The following is a 27,161-nucleotide window of genomic DNA, read 5'->3' as shown; positions in this document are numbered from 1 at the left end:
CCCCTATAACTAATAAACTATTTTAAATGAGTATTTGCTGCAAAATGGTAAGAAAAATAAAACAGAAGAATCGACTGTTAACAAAAACACGTTTCAAAGCTAGTCAAAAAGTTTCGCAACTACAGAAAACTGTAAAACTAACTTGACTTTGAATAAGAAGTGAAGCGGGCGGAAGGAGGGGTGGAGAAACGGATCAGAGAAATATCCAACCCCTATTTCAACATCTTTCGTTCAATACTATCGAATGTTCTGTCTCTGTCGCACATTGGGTGGCTGGCGCATTCTGTCTCTCTCTTATTTGGCGCGCTTCAGTCTGGCGGGTAACGTTCGCGGGCCAAGCCGCTCATAAAAAACGCGGGAAAATCATCTGTGAAGTGAAAAGCTCCGTGAAAAATAGTTTTTTTGTAAATTACAATATTACTGGAATAAATAAAAATGTAAGTTACTCTTGGAAAGGGATCAGTTTAATATTTTTTTGGTTTTATCAATAGGTAAAAAATATATTATTTAATCACGTGTTGATGTTGATATAATATAAGAAACATAAAAATGTGAGAAAAATTATCCATTAAGTATTTCACATTGATGATGAATTAAATACCTATTTGTAATATAGGTATATTTGAATGGGAAATTTTGATTGAGCCCATCAAATAGTTATAGTTCTCTACATAAAATATGTAACCGATAGGAAAAGGAAGATGAAATGGGTTATTGAAACGTAGTTAACTAGGTAGATAAGTACCTACTAAGTATAGGTACCTACTTACATAGGTAAGCCGCCTCAAAATCAGACAGGTACAGTCTAACTATATAAAGTCAAGTAATATTATGAATTAAAATTTTACGTCGAATACTTATAGGTAGTTACGAGATTTCATTCATTTCAGATTAATTCAGATCCTAAGACCGTATTTTATGTCGTGAATTTATTAAGCAAAAATCTCTTAAATATAGTTAAGTATAATAGTAATTATAAATGGGTAAGTATTTTATTTTAAAATGGTAAGTACCTACTTATTTAACTGAAATATATATAGGTAACTGAGCATCATAAGAAGTCTTGGCAAAATCGCACTTTTTTATTTTCATAACTTTATAGGTGTAGTTTATACTTAAATATACCATACTAAACAAGTTATAACTACATATAGGTTAGTTAGAATAAATAGAGGGAAAATAACTACCTAGTTACTTGCATCAGCATTATTGTTAGAAGTTCTACGTACTTTTGTCGGTATTTCAATTTATCTCAATTTGTAGATAACCTTTTCACATTGACTATAAAATACAACTAGTTATACTGAGAACTTATTTGTATCTAATGACTTGGGTTCAAAATAATAAGCATATTTATTGCAACATAAAGTATGTATACCTACCTACCTATGAAGGGACAAAAAAAGGAATCTCCTATTTCTCACCATAACCAGCAACACTCATTAACCCATCTACCACCACCTATTCGTCGTCTCAAACATCTTGTAAGTACCTACCTCAAATTGTGGAATCCATGATTCTATCACGCGTCCTATACATAGGAATACCTAATAATAATCTATTGGAATTCCTCTCAACGTAGCTTACGACCAACGTACCTACCTATGCATACTTATACTAACAGATCTTTACAGTATACTTATAGGTTAAATAAGTTTTAGGCATCCTATATACCTATTATATTATTAGCTACTATCAAACTCAAGCTACGGGGTTATATAGAAATATAACCCCGTAGCTTAAGTTTATTTTTCAGAATAGGTATATGAAAGTTTTCAAAATTGCGTTCGCCCATTCCTTCGCGTAGAGTGAGCGTAAAACTAGCAAACTGCAACACTCGGCATACTAAAGATACTTAAGGACTAACGTCAATCAAAAACGGCAAAACGAAAGCTTAAAAGTTTCTAAAAGTAATATACATACCTACCCCTCTAAGAAATCTACCACAGACCACACCTAATCTCCCAATAGATGCATGTCTCATTCCCAAACACCTCAAGGTCATCCCTGCACGCCGCGTGGCTTGCGTCAGCCCACGTGGGCGCATCGATCGCCCCCTCCCCCCTCCCCGGGGGTCCAACACACCCCCCGCCCCGGGGTCCAACCCCCCGCGACCCCCCGAGTTCCGTCACCTTTGACCCCAAAGTTACACGACCGGAATATGGAGCGAGGTCTTGGTTTTGAAGGATTTTGTGGATTTTATTGGTTTGGTTTGACTTGGTATGATGCGATTTAATAGAGTAGGTAGGTAGGTAGGTGATGATTGCAGCTGCTGAAGCAAAACCTGAAAAAAATTTATGAAAAAATGTTTATTTAACCAAAAAATTTACACAGGTTATCTTAATAAATATTATGAATACAAAACAGTTATAAATTATTTGGACCAGATTAAAAAAACTATGGTAGCTGGGGTTCTCACACTAGGCTAAGCCTGTGTCGTGAGTAACCAGTAAGCAGACTGTAACATTTGAGAACAGGTGGCTTGTTGTCAACATTTTGAGTAAGATAAGGGTGAAAGTAGTACCTAAGTACCTGTTTTAGGTATTAGTATTATGTATAAGTATTAAGAGATTATACTAATATTTTCCAATTGGTAGGACCAATACCACCACGTTAGTACACTATTATCGGAGTTTAAATATTTACTCATATTTATATTTTAATTTTTTATCAGTTTCTTAAATAAAAAATCTACGAGTGGGCTCGTAAACCTCATAAACCTAATAAATGGTACATTATGTGTATTGTGCAGTCTTACCTAGATACGAGCCAAAATACGTAGCAAGGCGTAGCGTACATTTTAAAAATAAAAGCGATGTGCAGTATTTTCAGCGGAAAAAATGACCTAAGTTATGATTAGGTTACCTAGGCTGTAATTTAAATTCTACTACCTACCTGTGTGAAAGGTTGTTGCCCTCTGAAGTAAGCTATATATGCCTCTGATGCTTAGCCTAATTTTACCGAGATATATTACCTTATACTTAGCTAAAAATATAACTACGTCTGTAGATTTTACGACCATTAATAAAATTGCTTTATTCGAAAGGTAACCGACGTACTAGAAAGTTAACTCATATGTACTTATTAATCTTTAACATAGGTCATTCAAATATCGCAGACCTATTATAATCATAGCCCCAGTTTCATTACAATTTATCAAGTAGAATTTAAATATTTTATATGTACCAATAATTAATGATTAAGTAGGTACTTACACTTATGTAGTTATTTCATAAGTAAGTAAGGTTTAAAATTTACTTTCTGATTGAACCAGCCAGACGCCCGCCCCATACGTGGGAACAATTGCGAACAGCCTTGAAGTCCCCTAAATCGCTTCAATACATCCAGACAGACTGCTTTAGAAATCCAGCTCTTTGTGTGATTGACTCGTTTTGAGCAAGTTACAGCACAGTGTAAATATTGAACAGTAGGGAGGGACTGCAGAGTTGAGATTCCACTAAAAATAGAACGTATAACTAAAAGCATTGCACCAACCACTTCATTAGTAGAAAAAAAGTGTTGTGAATTCTTAAAAAAATATCAACTTCGCAATGGAAAGGAAGACAATGTATAAATAAATAAATAAAGTAACCATAATCTGTTTAATGTATTAGGAGTCAACGTTTCTCTGATTTTTGCAAGTGTGCAAAATTATTAAAAATTATATTTTTGAGCACAGTATATTATACATAGTGATGTATAATATACTGTGCTCATAAATATAATTTTGCGAGACTGTATTGCTTGAACAGTATTCTCATTCTGTATTGAGTGTAGTTATTTATGTCCTGATAGTATCCTCTGGGAAGATTCCAATAAAGTAACAAGCTAATGTAGTTAGTACCTACTAGGTTCTAAAAAAATAACTTACAAGTATGACGAGGGGGGTTGCCTTGGCAGTTGTGGGAAAAAAGCTTAGGTATGGGTTAGGTATGATCACTAGTTTGTGGTACAGTATACCCTACATGTTTCATACCTTATTGAGCTTACTGCAATACATAACATATAGTTCGGATTTTCACGGCGGTGTTTTCCACGTCGTAGCAGTTTCGTAGCAACTTGCTACGTAGCTGCGTAGGCGTTATATTAGACAAAGATAACAGTATATTTTAATTAATATTATTTGACAAATATATTTATAAGATTGTTGTCTACAAGTAAAAGTAAATTTTTCACATATTTGATATCATTTACATATACAAAATCGTGTTCAAAAGAAGGCTATTCATCAGATTTCGTAGCACTTTTATAATGATTGACACAGACACACAGTCATATGATCTAAGCATTTAATTAAATACCTGTTACATATTACCCAAACGTTTGTTACTAAGTGTCTAATATCTTAATTTCGGCCTTGTTATTGGGTAACAATTAAGTCTAATGAAATAAACATTTCGTTATGTATCCATACACAGTAATATAATGTGTGTCAAGGCTGTTTACACAAATTGGCAAGTGTTACTTAATCTAATAAGCGAAACAGCTGGAAGCAAAGTTATTAGAACCTCTTATTTCTTCGATCAATTTTCTCATTTATAAGAATCTCATTCCTAAAAAAATATTTTTATAGCGCTGCGATGACCATACTATTTGCTTCGATGTTTCGGCGAAGTAAAGTTCGGTAAAGTTGCACGACGTATAGGTATATGACAAAATGTCTCTCTACGCTCTCGTATTGCCTAACCTTGTTTAAATTCGCGACTAATCTGGTGCAGACTTAACATTTGACTCCTTCAACCTCAACCGCGCAGTACAATTGGGTACAATATAGGAACAGCTACGCAACAGTGTACCTAGTCACTTTCTAAATCGACGAACGAACGAACGAGAATTGACAATTCTTGTTCGTTAGTTCGAGTTAGAGAGTGACCCTCCAGGCATATGCGTGCTCAACGCCCTTTCTCACCTAGGTATGCTATGTAATTAACCCAAACCCAACCTCTTTCCTCAGGTCACCAAAAAGAAAAGCGAGCGAAGAAGAGTTCGACACAGACGCTCTGACCGCTGACCCTGAACAGAGCCCCACGTCAGAGAAAGATGAGGGGGCCTTGGAAGCGAAGATGTCTCTGCTCAACGGCATCACAGTTATCGTGGGATCCATCATTGGCAGTGGCATCTTCGTGTCTCCTACTGGAGTGCTGAAGTACACTGGATCGGTTAACGCTAGTCTTCTTGTGTGGTTGAGCTCTGGAGTATTCAGTATGGTGAGTTGGTTTAGATTTGATTTTTTATGGCGGGTTATTTGTAAGAAAACAAGTGACTACCAAAAATACCCGCTTGCGTAGGTCTTAAAATGTGTAAGCTGAAATGACAGTAGGTTAATTCCTGCCTAAGGACCGATGACTGCTGTCAGGATAGAGTCCAGTGGTATCCAAACGCCTTTCAATCTGCTGGACCGAGGACTTTAGACAGTTAATAGCTGGTAGTGGTTGGATGAGGAAGTTCTGGGAGGAAAGCGTGTTCTTGTCCTATGGCCGTCGACGATAACGGCCTGATTACAAAGTTTCGGGGCGCTATTGTAACCCTATCCGATTATACCTATACCTACCTATAGGTCTCGGAAACCCAGTTAATCAGTGCTCCACGTTACCTACTGGCAAACTATAAATAAACAATAAGCTTATTATATTCCTCTCCATTAACTAGTTTTTTTCTTCTTATCTATACAATTATTATCTCAGCAAGCCATGTGTGAGTGGAATCGTTTAGTATTACCGTTACCCCACATATGTGATTATTAAGTCATATCAGTTTTAACAAGCTGTATCTGTGTGACAACAAGAGGTCAACAAAGTAAGTTACTTATCTAGATATATAATACTGTCGACAAGATATAAATTTTATGGAAGGTTACTGGTACAGTAAACAATCTTTAGACGCTACATAAAAACAAGAATTTATTCGCAAAGAAATGAATTTGAATACTTAGATACTGGAAATTTTATGAGAAGAATTTCACCCAGGGGAAATCATTCTTTATCTTTGCGACATTTTAATTAAAGACTCTTGTAAAACATTCTTGATTCATAATCTGCTTGTAAATGGGGTTCTTTTTCATATTTTATTTTCCATTTATGAAAAACATGCTCATTTGTACTTATAGTTAAGTATAGCAGGATTAGAAATGCCGAGGACACAGTGTTATGATGCCCCTTGGGAGTCGGTCACCCGGCCGATGTTTATTGGTGAAAGATTACGATTCTTGGTTGAGAATATAATGACAATGGTACCTTATATAACTACCTAGCTACAGGCACAGAATAAGAACTAGTATGTGCCCTACAGGCAAATAGTTCTCGTACTTATAACAACAATAATTAGCTATCTAGTCTCAATCGACTATCAAGCCTGCCATCAAGTTTTGAAAAATGTTTTTTCCTTTTATAATTTTAACCCGGAATATGCATCCGGCGGCGGCCGTCCTAGCCAATGAGCGACAAACACCAATCTGACTTACTAACGCGGTCACAAATTTACATGCTATTAAGTCATGGCTTATGGTGACGATGTTTTCAAGAATTCGTCGCCCCCTTTCAGTTTACGAACTTAACTAGGTACATCTTTTGCAACACCCTGTATAACACACACCCTGGTTCCAGGTGGGAGCGTACTGCTACGCGGAGCTGGGCTGCATGATCCGGCAGAGCGGCGCGGACTACGCCTACATCATGGAGACGTTCGGCCCCTTCGCCGCCTTCGTGAGATTGTGGATCGAGTGCATGATCGTGCGCCCTTGCTCGCAGGTACGTGGGAGATTTTACTCAAATAAGAAATAAACAAACCCGCACTAGGCCAGCGTGGTGGACTAGGCCTAAAGCCCTTCCTTCATTGAAAGGAGACCCGTGTCCCAGAAGTGGGGACGTGATGGGTCGTGATGAATGAATATAAACAAATATGTGGGGAGTGTGGGGACATCTCATACACGGCCATCCGACCACAAACTAGGCAGAACCTGTGATATCGGTGTTGGACAGCTGATATTTATACACAAATACATGGATACATACGACAAGGCAAACACTAATGCTCATGACACAGATGTTTGGCCTGTACGGGATCGAACCCGCGCGATTGCATCTTCTAACACTCCCTCACAGAAAAGAATATAGTAACCTATAACTTTATCAATAAAGAATTTTACGTAATTTAGAAATAATTTTTATATCTTTCAGTTCCTTACACTAACACTATTAGTGTCCGTTTATAACGTTTTATTCCCCTACCCGCCAGCCGCCTACACTATGTAAATTTGTTCAGTGGCCCGCGAGTAACTTCAATCACGGCGGGCAAACCTCCATTTGTAAGCAATGGCGATCGGGGTTTATTGAGTCGCATCTATTCCTGGATTTGTAGCCATCAAGTGACTTTTCTGTTTGTTTATCTTGGGATCTTTCTTTTTGTTTCTCTTCGGGGGGTTGTTTCCGAAAAGATATTCACGTTGGGCGCCAAATCAAACTGCAATGAAAACCGATGTTAATAACATCATGTTATTGATGAGAGTTCACATAAAATTTTGATCAGCTAAACTTATTAAAAAATAATGCTCAAAATACTCTCCTGCGTGCAGAGTGCAGACGTACCGCACTATAATTCAAATCCTACTATTATGGATCGATGGATGTTAATCTTTCACAGGAAAATTACTAAACCGATTTTTATTAAATTGGCAATTATCATAAAACTTACTTTTATCCTAAGAATACCACGAGTATGTAAACCTTTTAAGGTGAAGTAAAGCTCACGAGAAAAGCTAGTTGGTTATTATGATGTTGTTTTATCAAGATTACTTATAAATTATGGATACGGATGGCTGTCTGTGCGATGTCCCCAAATATGATGATAATTATTATTTCAGGCGATCGTGGCTCTGACCTTCAGTGTGTACGTGCTAAAGCCGATATTCCCCGAATGTGACCCTCCAGAGGACGCCACGAGACTGCTGGCAGCGTGCTGTATATGTAAGTTATATTTAACATTCAATATTTTACTTAGCTACTAAATAGTAATGTAATGTTCTACGACAACCCGGTGAAATAAAAAATACACAAATAAAGACCCAGCTACAATAACAGAGTAAAAGAGAGATTTTGTTTCTTTTACAGGCGCCATTTCTTACTTTACATTTTCCTCCGTAAACCTAGTTACCTATCTAGTTATCATACATCATACAGCAAAAAATAGGTCCGTCCATAGGTACAACACTTGACCCTACCCTCAAACTCCTTACTAACACCAACCTCTACCAAAACAAAAACAAGCTAACCAGCCTCCTTGCTTCCAACCAAAACATCTTTCCCAAAAAAAATACAAAAGCTAAAAAGCCAGTTCTGTTCCAGTGCTGCTGACCTTCGTGAACTGCTGGTCGGTGCGCGCCGCCACGCGCGTGCAGGACTGGTTCACGTACGCCAAGCTGCTGGCCCTCTTCATCATCATCGCCGCTGGCGCTTACCAGCTGTGTTTAGGTTAGTGGTCGCGGTTATTTTATTAAAAAAATCTTGCTTCGAGCCCACGTTGGGCGCCAAGTTAGACCACGTTGGGCGCCAAACGGGTTTAATCTAGGAAAAGGTACTCAATCATCGTATGGAAACCAGTAAATCTAGGTACCTATATGTACCTTGTTTCGCCACCTCAACTTGTTCACGTAAAGCTGCTAGCACTTTTCATCATCATCGCCGCTGGCGCTTAACAGCTGTGTTTAGGTTAGTAGTTTACTGTACAATCGGTAAAAAAATAAATAAGACAAGACACCACATTGGGCGCCAATACCTATGGGAAGTAAGCACACAAAATTCACTTAGGTACTTATTACTTATACAAAAGCAGACTTATTAGAAAACTAGCTGTTCCCGCGAGCTTCGCTTCGCCTTAAAAGGTTTTCCCGTGGGAATTCCGGGATAAAACGTAGCCTATGTTCTTTACCAGGGTCTAGACCATATGTATACCAAATTTCATTCAAATCCGTTCAGTAGTTTTGGCGTGAAAGAGCAACAGACAGACAGACAGACACAGTTACTTTCGCATTTATAATATTAGTTAGGATATTTGACTCGTAGACAAAATGCAGCTACGGTTTAATCGGTTGGCGCCGTTCGCGTTCATGTAAGACAGTGTTTTTCAACCTGTGGGTCGCGACCCCCTGGGGGGTCGCGAAGCCTCTGTTGGGGGGTCGCCAGAAATCGAAAAAACTGGGTACTTAAGTAAAAAAATATTAATAAAGACAATGAATACTCGTATTTATTAATTAATCATGGACACCATAAATAATAATACTGTAACATTCACATATACACCATGTAGGGTTATTTATAAATAGACCTGATACTTTCAGGAGGTGATAGAGGAAGGCATTTCCAGTCGATTGATCCCATTAATTAATTATCTGAAACTAAACCATTTATATGATAATTTTTTTTAAGTTTTCTTCAAAACTTTAAGCTAAATACCGAAAAATTTAAAAACTACCCATCTTTCTATTACTTTTTGGTTGTTTTGCATAGGTAACACCTTAATAAACTAATTAAAATAATGAAATACATGTGCATTATTCGACTTAAATTTTATTAGACACAATACCTCAAATTAGTTTTTTCCGCTTTCTCTGGTTGTTTTGGCCATATCTTGGTGATACCTAAATTGATTTGATATTGAAATATCTTATTTGAAAGCTTATAAGTAAGTTGACAATGTTTTTGTGCAGAATGACATTTTTTTTTAATTTAACTTATTTGTATTTACGATTTGAATATTTAAAAAAAATGTGTAACTATTTTGAGATAAGTATTGTGTCTAATTTAAGTCGAATAATGCACTTTTAATTAGTTAATTAAGGTTTTACTTATATGTAAAACAAAAAAGTAATTGAAATATAGCTAGTTTTTTTAAGCGAAAATTAAAAAAAAAACTTATATAAAAATATTAAGGTAAATGTCCCAGTAGTTGACACAATAGTGACAATAACAAAAACGTTGTTAGGGAAAAACTTTTAGTACGAAATCAGGCGGTAAGTAAGTTACAAATTTTGGTAAATCAGTCTTCTATCTAAATTATTTCCTTATAATCAGGTATCTAATTAAACGTTTTTTACCTTTTTCCGAGAAAATTCAAACATTCTCAAAATGTACCAATAATTGATAGGAAATTTTTCACTTTGCCCAGTAATTGATAAAGTAATTTTACATTCTGTGTTCCAGTAATTGATATGATGTCATCAACAAAAAAAATACAAAGTATTAAAAATCTGTCATAGCAAAAGTAAAGTAATTTTCATACATAAAACCATTAAACATTTTACACGTCTTTGCAATATATTTTACGCATTAACGTTACTTGATAGGGGGTTATCAATTACTACGCATTTGCTTTTTTCTTGTCCTAGTAGATGATACTCGTCACAAACAAGTAAATATAATAAAAATTGGTAAAAGAATCATGAAACAGCGAAGTAACTTTACATTCAAAGGTAATAAAAACAATACTTACCCGTGAAACGCCATAAATCAACTGAAATATCGTACCGGCAAACACTCCGAGCTTAGTTATTCAATTTACGAAACATAAGAAATCGCGTTGAATCAAACGGCTACGCGCGAAAAAAAATTTAACGTAAAATTTAATTGATGCAGAATACTGAAACTTTGGTTGTCAATTTGACAGACTTCAAAGTGCAAATATTGACAGGAGTGCGTTTAATAACTGAATTACTTTTCTTATTATGCAAACATAAAGTTGAAACTATCAATTACTGGGACCCTATCAACTACAGGGACATTTACCTTAAATATCTTAGAAATTGTTAAGTTACGGATAATGCAATATAGTGTTCAATCGACTGGAAATGCCTTCCTCTATCGCCTCCTGAAAAGATCAGGTATACTTACCAATAACCCTGTATACTTACTTACATGATAATAAAACCGAAGGGTCAAGGGGGTCGCGAAAATTTTTTTCCTCCCAGGGGGGTCGCATCATGAAAAAGGTTGAAAAACACTGATGTAAGAAACTTATGTAATTTCCCTGCAACGAAACCACATTGGGCGCCAAATTAGTCCACGTTGGGCGCCAAACGAGTTTAGTCATCTATCAATTCTACCTTTATAGGAAAAAAATCGTTGATCATTATATGAAAACTAGTAAACCTAGGTATCTACCTACCTTGTTTTATTTGTGAGCTAAGTACTTACAAAATACTAACCAACATCAACAAGAACAGCCAACACTCGGAATTGTTTGACCTATTTTTCCCACTACAAAGGAAACGTACTCACGACGCGATGACACTCTGGTGTTTTAGAAATAAAAGCATTCTTAGCAAATGGGAAAAACTTGTTGCTTCTGTGGAAATGGTTTTTTGAATTATTGAGACCCTTAGGTAGGATATGAGTTACGTAACTACCTATACTATGTCAACATGTCGCCATATAACTAAGTACCTAGCTCCAATTTGTAGCGTGTTATGTAGAGGTCAAGTTCATAGCCATGTTTCATAAAAATCGTATTCTTAAGTTATAATTAATGGATTTATCTTAATTATTTAATGTGGATTTGTCTTAATTTTCACTGGCAATCACCATCAGTAGCCTAAGATAAAATAAATTCAAGCCGATAAACTTAAAAGAGAAATAAATCGTTTAACTTTTGCCGATCCTTACCAAAAACAGGTGTGATCGTCTTTTATGTTTGTTCCACCTGTTCAAATACATCTAGTAATGTGTTACAAGGTTGCTAGGTGCAAAGACTAAGGAAGGCAGATGTATCTAGGAGTAGTTAGTTACCTACTTACTAATTAATAATCTTATAATATAGGTACTTATCTGGCTAGTTAAAAAATAGTCTAGGTTTAGGGTAGTTAAGTATTATGTTGTACCTCAAGTGTTAGGTATAGGTATTCTTAGCGAATCCCCTATTAACATCATTTTCAATAAGAAGGAAAGCACTTGCCCTGAAAAGAATCAATTTTCTCACAGAAATTGGTTCTGCTCAGTATTTCCTAATAATATTCTTCAACTCTTCCCAAAGAGCTCTTCACATCCAGTTAATTTACTCGTTGCTGTTGTAGACAACTTTTTTATTTATTTGAGCGAAAGAAGTTCGGATGGCGCAAAGCTGATGGATCCTGGTTTCGATTCCCGACTGGGTATATTTTCATTTAAATTACGTAGTGATAGCAGATCTATAGGTACCTATGTGGTTTGTGTCTAGGTAGGTACTTGTAAAACTTGGTAAATTAGACATATTATGGCATCCGTAAGGTACGAATGTTCATATAATATGTGTAAATAAGCTACATAAGTAAATAATACCCTACATTAAGCGAAGTAGGAAAGCGTTGGCGTGCCTAACTAAACTACTTTAGGTCTCAAAGAGATATCTTATTAGATGATAGCTGCAATCCGGTCGCCACAATGGCCACAAATTGGCAGTGGGAAAGTAGTTACGGCAATAGATGTGGCTTTGACAAGTTCATATTGATTTGATTTTTAATGGCGGACCCAAAATGACGGTGTTGTATGTCCTGTGTGTCAGTTTACACGTGGAGTCAAGATGAATGAATCTATTGTACCTACGTAACTTCTAATACCATACACTAATAATACAATACGATTCGATTCTTTGATGAGATTTGATGGAGTTTTTTTTTGGCCAAAATCTTTTGAGTTGTTCAATTTAAAATGCGGAATTTTACCTATTTATAGTAAATGACTATAGCTATAATTAATGTTAGAATATTTTGATTGGACCACGTGAGCCATTTTAGTAAAAAATGGTACAGCACTTATACAAATCGGATCATTGACATGGAGCTATATGTGGTCATAATGAGATACCTACACAAATATCTACCTGTAGCTTCCTACAGCCAAACCTCTGAATAGTTGTCCCTCCCATAACGTAATAACTTTTTCCAAATCCCTTCACTTCGAAGTCCACTTCGACAAGGTCCTATGGCCTACTTCTCCGAGGGGTCAGGGTCACTAATGACTGCCTTTTGTTACAGGAAAAGTGGAGCACTTTACGTTTGAAGGGACCACTAGTGACGTCACCAGCATAGCCCTTTCTTTCTACTCGGGATTGTTCGCGTATAATGGATGGTAAGTTTTTTATTTTATTTGATTTATTTACAACATTAGTAGTATTTAGATCTATCAGATTAGGCCTAATACTGTGTGTTCGACATAAAAATAAGTGTGTATGTATTGAATATGTGTGTGTGTGTGCCTGTATATCTGTAATCAAGTCAAGTTATTTATCTATAAACCATTATGAAATAAACATCGTCACTACCTAACTCGTATTTTACCTACAACTCCTTCATCCCAAGAAATTGTTTACCATCCATGTACCAGCACTTTTGTACCTTGCTCACAAACCGCCTTATTATTGTGAGGCCTATTCATTATATAGTTCAAACATTGACTGTTTCTTATTTTGACAAGGTACAAATAAAATTGTATAGCTACTTACTCATAAAGCTGACCATTTTCATCTACTTACGTTAACTTTAATCCCATCCTTCCAGGAACTACCTGAACTTCATAATCGAGGAGCTCAAGGACCCCGTGAAGAACCTGCCGCGCGCCATCGCCATCTCGTGCGCGCTCGTCACCGTCGTGTACACCTTCACCAACGTGGCCTTCTACACCACGCTCAGCCCCACTGAGGTGAGCTACTATCATGCATACAGGGTGTTGCGAAAAGGGTATAAGAGCCGAAAGGGGGTGACTCAGGGGGTCCTTCTGAACAACTTTTGTTAGGTATACACCGTGTATACAAGTTTTGAAAATTCACAGAATAAAATATCCTTTTTCATAGAAACTTTGTTGGTCACACGACTTTTTACTATGGAGCACTTTTTTTTTCGAGAATTACCAAAACTTGTTTAACAAAAGTTGTTCCGAATCACTCCCTTTCGGCTTAGTATACCCTGTTTGCAACACCCTGTATAGTTATCTTCACCGATGCCGCAATGGACGAATATCATCAATAAGAGATGTAGAAAGACTGAGAGTTTGTTTGCCGCCCCAACGCCAATAGACGACGCGTCCCTTCCAAGTTCCATCGAGTCTGCCTGAACGTAATACGTTTATAAAATATATGCTAACCTAACCTTTGCCAAATCGGCCCTGGTAGCATTATTTTTACGTGTAGGTGTAGAGAGAGAGACAGGTGTAGTGTAACCAACTTGTACAGTGTAGGTACAGGTACCTAGTCAGTAATGCTTCAGGGTGGTGCTTCAGGAATTATGACTTTTTTATGACTCTAAATAAACCCGGAGCGCCTTCTAAACATGATTAGGTTATCTAGGCATTAATCCTTGTCTCATTGTCTCCAGGTCCTTGGTTCGGCGGCAGTGGCGGTCACATTCGCCGAGCGTCTGTTCGGCTGGTTCGCTCTCTCCATCCCGCTGTTTGTTGCTGCCTCCACCTTCGGGGCTGTCAATGGAGTGCTACTCACTTCATCTAGGTATGCTTATGTTAATATACTCCTCCAGAGTAGGATCCTATTGTAATAGATTTCCATTACCTACGGGTGTGAAAAATCTATGTCTATATCTTTGATGACCTTATGATGACCCATGAACCCCCAGTCCCCCATATAGGTACAAGGTTTCGTTTACATAGGTATATTCGATAGGCGGTTCACGGATTTGTGATAATTCCAAACGTTACTACGGGGGATCTTTTCGATATGACACATCGACAAGTGCCAACGGTCCCATTGCTACATAAGTTGCTTTAATTTCCAATGAACAATGATATTCTAGACTATTCTACGCGGACGCGTTGTATGTTTAGGCCAATAGCGGCACGGCATTTCTTCAATTCAATTAATGTAGGTACAAATACTTACCATTCACCCCCTTTTCCAGACTGTTCTACGCGGGCGCCGAGCGCGGCCAGATGCCCGAGATGCTCACCATGGTGACCACCAAGGCCACGCCCGCGCCCGCCGTCATCGCCGTGGCGCTGCTGTCGCTCGGCTACCTCACCGTGTCTGATATCTACATGCTGATCAACTATGTCGGGTTCGCTACTTGGGTAAGTGGATAAGAAAGACTTGTAGACAAATGGTGTATTTGAGTTGAAATATCGTAAAGCGAAAAGTTAGTAGGTATAACCAAATAGGTACATACAGTACTGACACAGTAAGTACGAGGGCGGGTCAATAAGTCCGTGACTTTTATAATTTCCCGCCACTTAACTGAAAGAACAACATTGCTCCTGTCAACAGGCAACTGTCAGTTGACATCTGTCAAAATTTGGACAAGTTACGTCACTTGGTTTGTGTTTTACACCCGTTCTTAGCAACTACCGCGTGATTTAAAAACATAATGGAAAAAACTGAATTTCGTGTGCTCTAAGCATGATTTTTTGCGGAAAAAAACCATCACTGAAACCAACGCTAAGCTTGATAAAGATTATGGGGACTCTGCACCATCAATATCTATGGTAAAAAGTGGTTTACTGAATTCCGTTGTGACCGTACAAGTACGGAAGATGCCGGACGTTCATGGCACCCAGTTGAGGTTTCTACACCTGAAATGATTGAAAAAATTCACGACATGGTGTTGGCCGATCGGAGTTTGAAAGTGAGAGGGATAGTGGAAGCCACAGGGATAACACGTGCACGTGGCTCAGTGGTTTCAATTTTGAATGATCACTTGGGTATGAAAAAGGGGAACACCCAAATATTCCGAAAAACTTTTTTCCGAATTTGAAAACACCGAATATGTAATTTACGAAATATTGCAATAACGATTTTTTTAAATGCCGAATTCTAAAAATCACGTAAATTATAATTTCGAATATTATAATCACGAAGATTTGTTATTACGATTGTCAAATACACGAACGTTAAAAAATACGATTACTTAAGCATACGAAAAATAAAATACCGATTTATTAAAATCACGAAAAATTCAAATCCCGATCGAAAATGTGATAATTCGTGATTTTGACAAAAAAACCGTAAACGTCTTAAAAACCTTAGACCCAAAACCTAAAGATAGGTGCGACGACGAGCAAAGCGAGGAGGAGCGTGTTAGGTGCACATAGATATCGAAAAACAAAGCGGAGCGCAGCGAAGCGGAGCGGAGCGTTTCAAATAATATTTTGGATTTTTACGGTGATTAACCTTAAAAACCTTAGGACCTAAATCTAAAGATAGGTGCGACGACGAGCAAAGCGAGGAGGAGCGTGTTAGGTGCACATAGATATCGAAAAACAAAGCGGAGCGCAGCGAAGCGGAGCGGAGCGTTTCACATAATATAGCTTAAAAAATATTGTTCAATTGTACCTACATGGATTATGCTATTAATAAACACACTGTTCTTAATAACTATTTCTTGTTAACTAAGATACATTCGGGAATTTGTATTTTTGGAATATTAAAACTTCGGGATTCGTAATTTTAACAATTCGTTATAATAAAACGTCGTACTTTTAAAACATCGAAATAATAATATTCGGAAAATTGACTTTCGTCATTTTAATAAATATGTTGTTTGAAATTTCGTTTATTTACTATTCGTGATTTTCGTTATTCGGAAACTTGAAATTCGGGATTGTGAATTATTCGGAACTATGAAATTCGTAATTTTAAAAATCGTTATTTTCATATTCGTAAAAAAGTAATTCGGATTTCTGTAGTGTACCCATGAAAAAGCTTTTCGCAAGATGGGTGCCGCATTTGCTCACAAACGCAATCGAATGACAAAACTTCGCAGGAGTGTTTGGCGTTGTTAAACCGAAATTCGGACGAGTTTTTGCGCCGTTTTATAACCGTGAACGAAACGTGGATCCACCACAACACACCAGAGACCAAACAGCAGTCTAAACAGTGGGTTTCTCGGGGTGAATCGGCGCCAAAGAAGGCCAAGGTGGGTATTTTGATGACCTCGTGAAATCTTATTTTTTGGAAGGGATAAAAAAATTGCTGAAACTTTGGACAAAGTGTATAGAGCTCAAAGGAGACTACGTTGAATAATAAAAAATAAAATTATCCAAAAACCAGTATTTTCTTCAAAAAGTCACGGACTTATTGACCCGCCCTCGTAAGTTAAAGTATTTACCAGTTAACTGTACATAAGAGTAATAAAGAGAAACAAAAGTTGCAGGTAGATAACTAAATAGGATAAAGGAAAAAAGATGCACCTAAGCGATTTCCCTGCGGGACGCCTTAGAAAAACAAGCGTTATCATTCAATAATATTTACTTCGATGACGATCTTTTAAATATTGCGAGGTATAGGTCTATTTTAAGTGGATAGCTTCCACAAAACCTTATTTGCAGTGTAGAATTTCCAATTTAAGATAGTATTATCGATGGGAAACTGTATCAAATGCCTAAGCTCACTATATTAATTCACAGCTAAGTATTGGTGCGGCGGTGCTTTGTCTGCCGGTGCTGAGATACACACAACCGAACCTCGAGAGGCCGATTAAAGTGCATTTGTTCTTCCCAAGTAAGTTTTTCACCAATTACGTATACCAAAGCTAAAAGCTGTGTTTTTGGGAACCCTATTACCCTTACAATCGCCATATGTATCTGGAAAATATTGGAATACTGGATGGATTAAAAGGAAGGCCTATGTCCAGAAATAGTTAATTTTTATCTGATGGTAATGGTCTCCTAACCTGTTTTATTTCTGATCCTTACAAGATCTTCCACTACATCATTATCAACTCCAATCAATAACATTTCATCATTATCTTCCAGTAATACACTCCAATTAATTATATTTTATCCTTCTTCTCCAGTAATCTACATAATCTGCACGATCCTGGTGGTGGCAGTACCTGCCTACGCGTCGCCCAAGGAGACTGGCATCGGCTGCCTCATGATCCTGTCCGCCATCCCCGTGTACCTGCTGCTGATACACCCCAAGACCCGGATACGGGGGCTGGGGTACCTTACTAGTGAGTGTTATTGTCTTCATTATTTTGTTTGGGTTTAAAAACTTTATAGTATTGTCAGAAGGCTAATGAGGATCAGTCATGATTGGGCGCGCGTTTTAAAACGTCACGTCTTGCGCCCCGTGCTAGGCCTTTTGCTTCATAATTAGCCTATACATAACATAATTATAAAGTTTTGTGACTTGTTAAACTACCTGCATGTCGACGTCTCAGAGTTTGAATGAATGAATAGGATGTTTGTGAGTTTGACAAGGCACAAATGTGTATACTTAGCTACCTCAATATAGCTACTTATGATTATGAAACTGCATGCATGACTTTACAGTGTTGGTGTTGCTAAAGTGGTGGCAAGGGGCTGATTCAGGGGTTTATTCTGTATAACCTTAAAATATTTAATAGTTAATTAAAAAAATAATGTTTTTATTTCAGATGCCGCTACACATTTAGTACAAAAGATGACTTTATCTGTGAGGCCGAAGACCAAGGTAAGTAATTTAATTACTAGGTATACTGAGATTCTATAAGTCAGTGGTATTTATAATTCCAGAGAAAAATAGGTACTGAAAGTTATACTTACTGGTGGTGAAGTACCGCTATCTACAGATAGGTTTTTGTTTTTTGGAATTTTGCAAAATTGTTGTTTTGCGTGAGTTTAAATAGACCTTCTCATTCATTATGATTTGGCTGCCTGAAACATATTATCGTATACACACGTTACTGAGATTTTAATACCTGCTTAGGGACCTAGTTTCACTAAATTAATATAGTATTTTCCTTATTTTCAGTAAACTTCGTGAAACATCATCTGACGACCACATATCCGACCATTCCATCGATATCTTGAGAGATTGCATTTAATGTTAGACTTTAGCGAGTGCATTTATACGACATAGCAACAAAATGTACGTAATTTAGTGTATTTGAATGCCGGTTTACACAGACATAGGACGTATGTGCGTATTTATAAAACTTTTGACGATCACTAGTATAGAAGTCTTGCCCCCTTATTCATAGAGAAGTTACAAAACGTTTTAACTAATAAACTGTTTTGTCCCTCTCCGACAAAGAACAATTTGTTCTTTGCCAGAAAGGGACAAAACAGTTTATTAGTTAAAACGTTTTGTAACTTCTCTATGAATAAGGGGGTAGGATTGGAAACCTATATTAGTAGGTACAACACATTTTTCCAAGATAAACTTAAATAGTTAGCGAGTTCTAGTCAGATTTAGAGCGATAGCGAACAAGATTCACCTGTACACCTAGCATGGGGTTTTGTCACAACCATAGAGCAAATGCAAAATGGAAAGAGAGAGTCCTGTGACAAAACTTTTTATCGGTATAGAAACCTGTCTAGAATGTGCTAAGGTTATAACTGTTACTGTGTATGTGTGAACTGGCTCTACATGACTATATTAATGTATGTTTAGGGTGAGTTTCATTCTACGATTTTGTAGTTTGATCACCCTATGTAGGTATATGTTTATAAACAAATAATAAATTTAAAAATATGTTCGGCGATATGAAACTAAAAATATATAAAACTAGTAACATATTTACTTTCATAACTATTACAAAATTGGTATTATACATTTTATGATAAGCTTGTTGTTGAAAATTGAGTGTTGTTGATACCTATTTAAAAAAACATAGGCACATAACCTATTAGTTAACAGTAATAGTTTTGGTAAGGCGTAGCCACTTGATTTTACTTTGAAAATATAGCAATTTACAAGAAAAATCACCGATTTTTATGGAGATAAGTTGGTAAGTATATGAAATATAGAGTTTACAAGTTATAGATTTTGTAAGCAATTAATTTTAAAAATATCGCTTAGCGACATCATTGTAATAATAATCTTAGATAATATTTAATGGAATTTTGCCCTTTTTGCCCGTTGTCCGGTTCTGTGGTCCGGTCAACCGGACCACGGGAAAAAAATATTTTCTGTAGTACAGTTGACCGGACTACGGAAGAATAAATTTTTTCCATAGTCCGGTTGACCGGACTACAGAAGATCTAGTTAAAATTTTTATCGAGTTGACCTTTTTGTTTAAAATATTGTACTTAATTATTTTTTTTATTCTGACAGTTGTTTTCCTGAAAAACGATAGAAATGTTTACTGTTTCTTATGTTGGTTGCTATATCTATCTATACGGCTTTGAAAATATTACTGAACTAGCAGTTCCCGCGAGCTTCGCTTCGCCTTAAAAAGTTTTCCCGTGGGAATTCCGGGATAAAAAGTAGCCTATGTTCTTTCCCAGGGTCTATACTATATGTATACCAAATTTCATTCAAATCCGTTCAGTAGTTTTGGCGTGAAAGAGTAACAGACAGACAGACACAGTTACTTTCGCATTTATAATATTAGTTAGGAAGTAAGGATTATGTCTCAACATTTACACACACTACATTTCAAGCAAAGGTGGGACAGTGCTGCTATTTGATGGGAATCAGTATTACAAAAAATGTAGTTACAACGATGGCTCGGTACTGGGGAGATGTAGCCCTTATAAAAAACTGAAATGCAAAGGATGATAGGCAAACACAAATCAGAGTTACAAAATATAATAAACAAAATGTTTATATTAAACGCAAAAGAGAAGATATAAAAGACGATACAATAAGGCATATTCAATTGCAACTTTTAAACGAAGAAATTGATTTAGGCTTTGCTTTGGAGAAGCTAGCAAATATAAGATAATTAGTAGGTTCTAATACTTATAAACACAATTTCCGTACCACGGGCAAAGAGGGAATTTAAATATTCAGTTTGATAATGCTGTTTTTTTTACCTTATGTTTTTTTTCTTATTTGATTATACTTTCCATTGTTATTTGAAATATCCTTTGATTGTATACCTATAGTTATATTAAAAGGCAACCGGACCATGTAAAATATTATTTTTCAGAATGGTCACACTGGGTTTATAATTTTTTCGTTGCAAAACTACGGAAAATATTTTTTTCCCGTGGTCCGGTTGACCGGACAACAGAACCGTACCACGGGCAAAGAGGGGAATTTTGAATTTGTATTGCCTTTGGTAGTAGAATATTTTTTTATAAGTTTTTTTTATTATTTTTATACTTTTTTACGCTTTTGACTTTTTAATCCATGTTAGGTTATATTTGTACCTACCTACTCAATGGACAATAATTCATTTCCTACTTTCTTCATGAATAAGTACAAGATGGCATGATAGTCTTACGTTAGATTAGAGTTAAGATTATAAATATTACTTGAATTAATTTGAACCTAGATGCCAATACTGAATTTTGTTAGATACTTAGGTATATCAAAATATTATTAAAAAAATGTAATAAACCAAAGGAGATTGTAATGATCTGATGAAAGGTTACCACAAGATATTTTATTTAAGTCAGGGACAGTATCCATATATTACTTTAACTGTTGGCTGTGCAAGACCGATTAATACTTACCTACCAAACTTTTCCCAAAGCCATACATTCTAAAAGGATGTCTAAATATATAGGTAATTTTAATTCAAATGAATTTGATTTATTTAGGCATGTTCTATTGTAGTGAGTACCTATTTTTATTTTAGATTTAGTAAGTATTTTTTTGTAAATAATGAAAATGAAATCATACAGAAACATTCCAATGATGACTGCAATGCCAGTTGAAGATAATATTAGATTTTTTCGGCTTTTAACTAATAAGATTATAATTATTATTACATCTAGTTTAACGCTTAAATTTTTTGTTAATTAGTCATCGAAATTATAATTAGTGATTATTATATTTATCTTTGGCAATCATGTATCAAGCGAACTAGAGGAAAACTACCTAATTTTGCTCATTATGCTAAAATATAAATTTTACTAAAAACTTATGAACATGCAAATATAGGTATTCATTAAAAAATTACAAAGTAATTTAATAAAAATATTTAAGTTAATGTAATCAGTGAATCTCGCCTTTGCTCAGTTACACTCATAGTAATTGTTTATCAGGAATTCAGTATACCTAGCACGGGTTGTAAGACGTGCACGACAAGACAAAAGTTTTATGTCGCGCTCACATGGCAAGTAATGTATTGTTGTGCGATTCTTTCATCCGGTGCTAGGTATGCAGGATCGAGTCCTGTGTTATCTTTATTTATCATCATCATTTATTTATGCAAAGCCATAATTATCTAGATGTTATGCCTATGTGTAATGTTACTGTCGCTGTTTATATGTATTGCGTGAACGCGGTGTCTTTGTGGGCGCAATGTGACAATAAATACTTATTAATGAATATATTACTGGATTTTTACTTAGGTACTGAGAAGTTTCCTGATATATTAATGCGCTCCTGAATTGTAAATCCGCGAATCCTTTCCTATACTTTGAATGCTTCATCTATATAGATATAATATATTATGATCTAATGAACCTACACAATTTATATGGTTTATCTGTCTATGTTATACTTTAGCTATCATTTATTTTATTTGCTAGATCTATAGATAAGTGGATATTGAGAGTTTCAAAATCAAAATACCTATGATATATAAATTATGTTTAATCAGTTCTTCCTTTTGTATCTGCATTAAATAAATGTGTTACACTAGTGAAGGGCAAAATCAGTACCAATTACACCAAAATGATACTAAAATATTAGTAAAAATCAATATCTGGAACAAATATATTTAAAAAAACGTCTAGCTTTATCTAATTACAACTATACATGTAAGTATATTGCTGCTTGAGGTAAATAGTTACAGTTACAGGTCAACCAAAACAGTTAAATAATATTTTTACGAAAATCTGGTTGACCCTCAAACAATAAACAGTCACAATCAGATTTTATTAGATCTATAGTTCCAGATATTTACTGTTTGACTATCAAGTCAATTATCTACCTACCTTGCCAAGGCTAGTATCTGTTCTAGGGTCAGCTGTGATCTTTTGAACTGCTACAAGAGTATTGTTTATGTTGCATTGCAGCTCTCTGAGGTCGTGGATGAAGAGTAGCTTGAGGACATCGGTTGGTTCATTTATTGTAGGCAGCTCTTTGGAGGTTGGCGGGGGGTGCGGTCCGGTTTTCAGAACATGGGCGAGAGCTGCTAGCCTCATCTTGGGGTCAGGGTGAGGACCAATGCCGGCTAACATGCATATTCGGTCCACACCACTTTTGAAAGCTGGACTGGAAACTGAAAATGAAAATACATGGAATTTAATTTTGGACGAGTCGGATGTATCATTTTGTGATCAAGAAAGAGAGAGATCCATACTCTTATACTGATGATAATAAAGATAAATATAGCATTTTACTTACAATCTAAGTTGTCCAGTGGGTTGGATGATACTACACTGGGAGCTGCTTGTTTAGGTGTTTCTACTTTGGCCTTTTTGTATTTCTCAACTGAAAATAATGAATCACTTTTATAAACAGGACAGTGGGAGACGCTACTAATTCATGTCATAAAGTATGAAGTTTACAGGACACGACTTCAAGTGAATTTCATGACATTGAAATCAAGTTTAATTCTAAACCATTTTGATAATATTAAGCTGGCTTGGCTAGTAGTGTACTCCTTACCGTTATCAGCGTATTCTAACCGCACTGCGTAACAGAGCAGCCAGTTCAATTGTTCGGACGGCGAGCCATTTACAGCAGGGCTCAGCAAATCCTTCTGATACTGATCAAAACTCTCATTCCAATTATCGTTATCTATATTCCTAAGTCCCTCCCGCTCCTCGATCTTGTAATGCCGTATTTTCTGGTCCTCCAGCCAAAGAACTACGCTTCGGAACTCTTTTTCATCTGTAAACACAATCAATATTGTTTTGAAATAAGTCGATTGTTGGGATTGACCTTTTATATTTTAGTTACTTACGGTCACAGTTGAAGTTATCCGGGTTGGGATGCCCTAGAGCTGTGAGTTTAAGTTTGAACATTCCACTCATTGTGATAAATTGCAATTAAATTTTATTTATATTCTATAATTTCAAAATATAACCTGAAAACTCGTCGATTAATTTTGTTTTTTTTATAACCACAGATTAGATCAGACGGATACAGATTAAATGTGGAAAATTTGTTCTGAGGGATGGGCGCTTCAAGGCGCCGACACACTAGCGACTGCACGGTCTTTTTTGGGACAGTTCGTGCCAGATCACTCTCGGACGCCTTAAGTAAGCCGCGTCCGATAGTGTGTCCATGTCTTAATGTCTTTAGTTGTTGTTTGACATTTCTCGTGACAACATGGTGACAACTACTCTGTGGAGTCTGTGGTGTATTGTTATTTGATTTTGTTGACTTTTCCACATGTGATTTTAATTTAATTATTTTCCGAAAACAGTGAATAAACTAAAACAATGGTTAAATTCGGGAAGAACAAGCTGAAAGCACTGAATAAGCTGGCAAAGAAACAAAATGCGGCCACCTCCAGTCCAGTTTCAAATAAAATTATAAAGAGAAAGGTTAACGTTGATAAAAAAGTTACTTTTCAAAAGGAAGTTCTGTTGAAAGAAACTATCGCAGAAGGCAGTCCCCTTGTGAAAAGTGTTACATCTAAGGAGATCAAATTGCTCAACGATCTATCAAAGAAAGCTCCAAAGGGAAAAAAAGAAAAGGTGAAACAAGATAATATTACCAAACCTAAAATAAAACCAGTGGAGAAGCATAAAAAACGACAGAAAACTCAGATAAATGACACCAAGTTACTCCTTAAGCTAATGAATAAGAAATAGGTATTAGCTGCTCTAAAGTGAATTTCTGGACTGAATATTTGAGGCATTAGCAGGCAGAAGCAGCAAGAGGTTATGTGTTGAAATCTCTTATTGCTACTAACAGCAACAGCAACTAAGCAGTACAACATTATTAAAGTTTTTTTTATTCTAAATCTGTATTTTCTTCTTTGCATTTTGTTATCTCGTATCTTTTTATCAGATATTCATAGAGTAAACTAGTAGAAAGGACACTTCAGTTTTCAGATGAATTATTCCACTTGTTCCTTGGTGGGGAAATTTATATCTACTCACCTAATACTTTTGAACAGTCAATTTTTTGGTCAATATTAAATGAGATATTGAACACAATTAATTGGGTACAGTTGTTCATCTATGCCTTCCCTGCAAGTGTCATGTGAGTCTAAAATATTGACCTCTTTAATGGATTCTCGCTTTCGTGTTGTTGTTGACTGCACGTGGTTTTGGAATTTTTCAAATTACAGTTATTATTAGTGTTTTCCGACCGAGATTGTGTTGTTCTGGTGTTGGTTTGTGTGTCCTGTGTCTGGGTAAGTAGTAGTTATTACCTGTTTCTGCTCCATCTGGATAATTCCAGATGGAGCACGACGTAGACCGCCCCCCGGACCCGCCGCCGGACCCCGGCCCTACTCCTATTCCTCCTTCTCCACCACTTTTCCCTGAAACCCCTCAGGAATCAAGCCGTAAGCGCCCCCATGAGGAGCCAATTACTGACTCAGGAAAAAGAGTTATCACGGACCCAGAAATTGCGTCTGCATCCATCCAGTCGATGTATACGCACCCTAGCCTCAACGAAAACAACAAAAGGTACGAATTGCAAGATGTAGGACCATTTATTGTCCACGTTTCGAGACTAGAGTCATCCGCCTCTCAAGGTACTTCCCTAAAAGCTATCAAATTCGGCCAGTTTCTACATAAAAACAAAATTGCAAATATTACCCGTGACGGAGTTAAAGTAGTCGGTCGAAACAGAGTAGCTGTCGAATTCTGCACTGCAGCTGACGCAAACAAATTTATGCAAGATCCACTGCTCAATGAAAATGGATACAAGGTAGGCATCCCAACATACAGCATCACCAGGATGGGTGTATGTAAAGATGTTCCACGGGACTTGTCAATGGATGAATTTGTGAACTCACTTGATCTTCCCCAAGGTTGCGGTCATGTGCTAAGAGCAAGGAGATTCAGTAGGAAGAATAAAGACAGTGATGGAAAGGTTTCCTGGATTCCAACTCAAACAGTAGTCATCACTTTCAGAGGTCAAGTCTTACCAGAAAAGATTTACTCGTACAAAGCGACAGTCATTGTAGAGCCTTATAAATTCCCCACGATCCAATGCAGAGCTTGCTGCCGTTTTGGTCACGTGAAGGCACAATGCCGTTCCAAGCCCAGATGTTACCGTTGTGCTCAACCACATGATGGTGAAAATTGCACCATATCCCAGGAAAATGCTTCATGCCTACACTGCTCCGGCAGACATTTCTCAACAAACCTAAACTGCCCTGAGCATTCTAGGCAAAAATTTGTTAAATTGATTATGTCTCAAGACAATATTTCCTTCTCTGAAGCAAATGCCAAGGTCCCTAGCAGTAGGAAACCATACGCAGAAGTTGCCAAATCTCCATCTTCTACACAAAATTCACCATCAGCCTCTCCCCCATCACAAACCACCTCATACAGGAAAACGGTATTCACCCAAAGGCGTCCCCATGCCCCCCTTGGTAAGAGCTATGATAAGCAAGCTCACAACAGCCTAATTGCTGATGTTTCATCTTCTCTTCCCAATGGATGCGCCCTCAATAATAACTCTCCCTCTTCCTCTATTTCAACATCTACACTCCCAATAACTCCTAATGATAACCTTCTAGAGGTATTGATTTCCTCAATTATATGCATCGTGTCAAAATTCAATGATACAACCCTACCGCCCAACGTTGCCAATAAACTCAAACTTCTCTACCAATTCACAAATGGCTCTGACACCAATCCTTCAGTGGAATGCCCAGAGTCTGAATCGTAAAAAATCTGAACTTTTACTCTTGATAGATAAACTTCAACCTGTCGTCGCTGCCGTCTCGGAGACATGGTTCTTGCCGGGTTCCCGATTCCGGGTGCCAGGGTACTCCTGTTTGCGGGACGACAGAGACGACGGGTATGCAGGCTGCGCTTTGTTTGTGAAGCGCTCCATTGTCTACTCCTCTCTCCCCATCCCTGCACACGGGTATGGATTTAATGTGGTGGCTCTTAGAGCTCTAAACATTACATTTGTATCCGTGTATTTCCCAGATCCCCATCCTTCCCTTCTCCCTCCCTTTTTTAATATTATTTCCTCTCTACCAGGGCCATTCTTGATCATGGGTGACTTTAATGCACACCATGTATCATGGGGCTCCTATCACAGTGACAGTTTTGGAATTGAAATAATTGAAATGCTTGATTCCCTTGACCTCTGTATACTAAATGACGGATCTCCTACTCGTCGCGTTCTCCCCTCTCAGAATCCTAAGAGTGCTGTCGATCTTTCCATCT

General features: G+C 36.9%; 2 protein-coding genes across 2 annotated transcripts; one reads left to right on the top strand and one right to left on the bottom strand.

The window, feature by feature from the left end:
* The first annotated feature begins 293 nt into the window (after positions 1–293).
* Positions 294–18,907, top strand: LOC105387741 (Y+L amino acid transporter 2). Its single transcript, XM_048630692.1, has 13 exons — positions 294–437; positions 4,955–5,207; positions 6,603–6,746; positions 7,859–7,961; positions 8,340–8,465; positions 12,998–13,091; positions 13,520–13,661; positions 14,333–14,463; positions 14,870–15,038; positions 17,370–17,463; positions 17,759–17,917; positions 18,344–18,399; positions 18,700–18,907. Coding segments are annotated over exons 1-13 (1,476 nt in total). The 5' UTR covers positions 294–435; the 3' UTR covers positions 18,703–18,907.
* A 3,515-nt stretch (positions 18,908–22,422) lies between these two features.
* On the bottom strand, positions 22,423–23,922 carry LOC105387742 (RNA transcription, translation and transport factor protein). The gene is made up of 4 exons (XM_011558521.3): positions 23,759–23,922; positions 23,461–23,685; positions 23,197–23,283; positions 22,423–23,071 (listed from the first exon to the last, which is right to left on the bottom strand). Exons 1-4 carry the CDS (start codon positions 23,826–23,828, stop codon positions 22,773–22,775), a joined length of 681 nt encoding a protein of 226 aa, XP_011556823.3. The 5' UTR covers positions 23,829–23,922; the 3' UTR covers positions 22,423–22,772.
* Between the last annotated feature and the right edge of the window lie 3,239 nt (positions 23,923–27,161).

The sequence above is a fragment of the Plutella xylostella genome, chromosome 26 (genome assembly GCF_932276165.1).
Source record: "Plutella xylostella chromosome 26, ilPluXylo3.1, whole genome shotgun sequence".
Lineage (NCBI taxonomy): Eukaryota > Metazoa > Arthropoda > Insecta > Lepidoptera > Plutellidae > Plutella > Plutella xylostella.
Note: the sequence above shows the minus strand (reverse complement) of the source record. Positions and strands in the feature narration are given on the sequence as shown.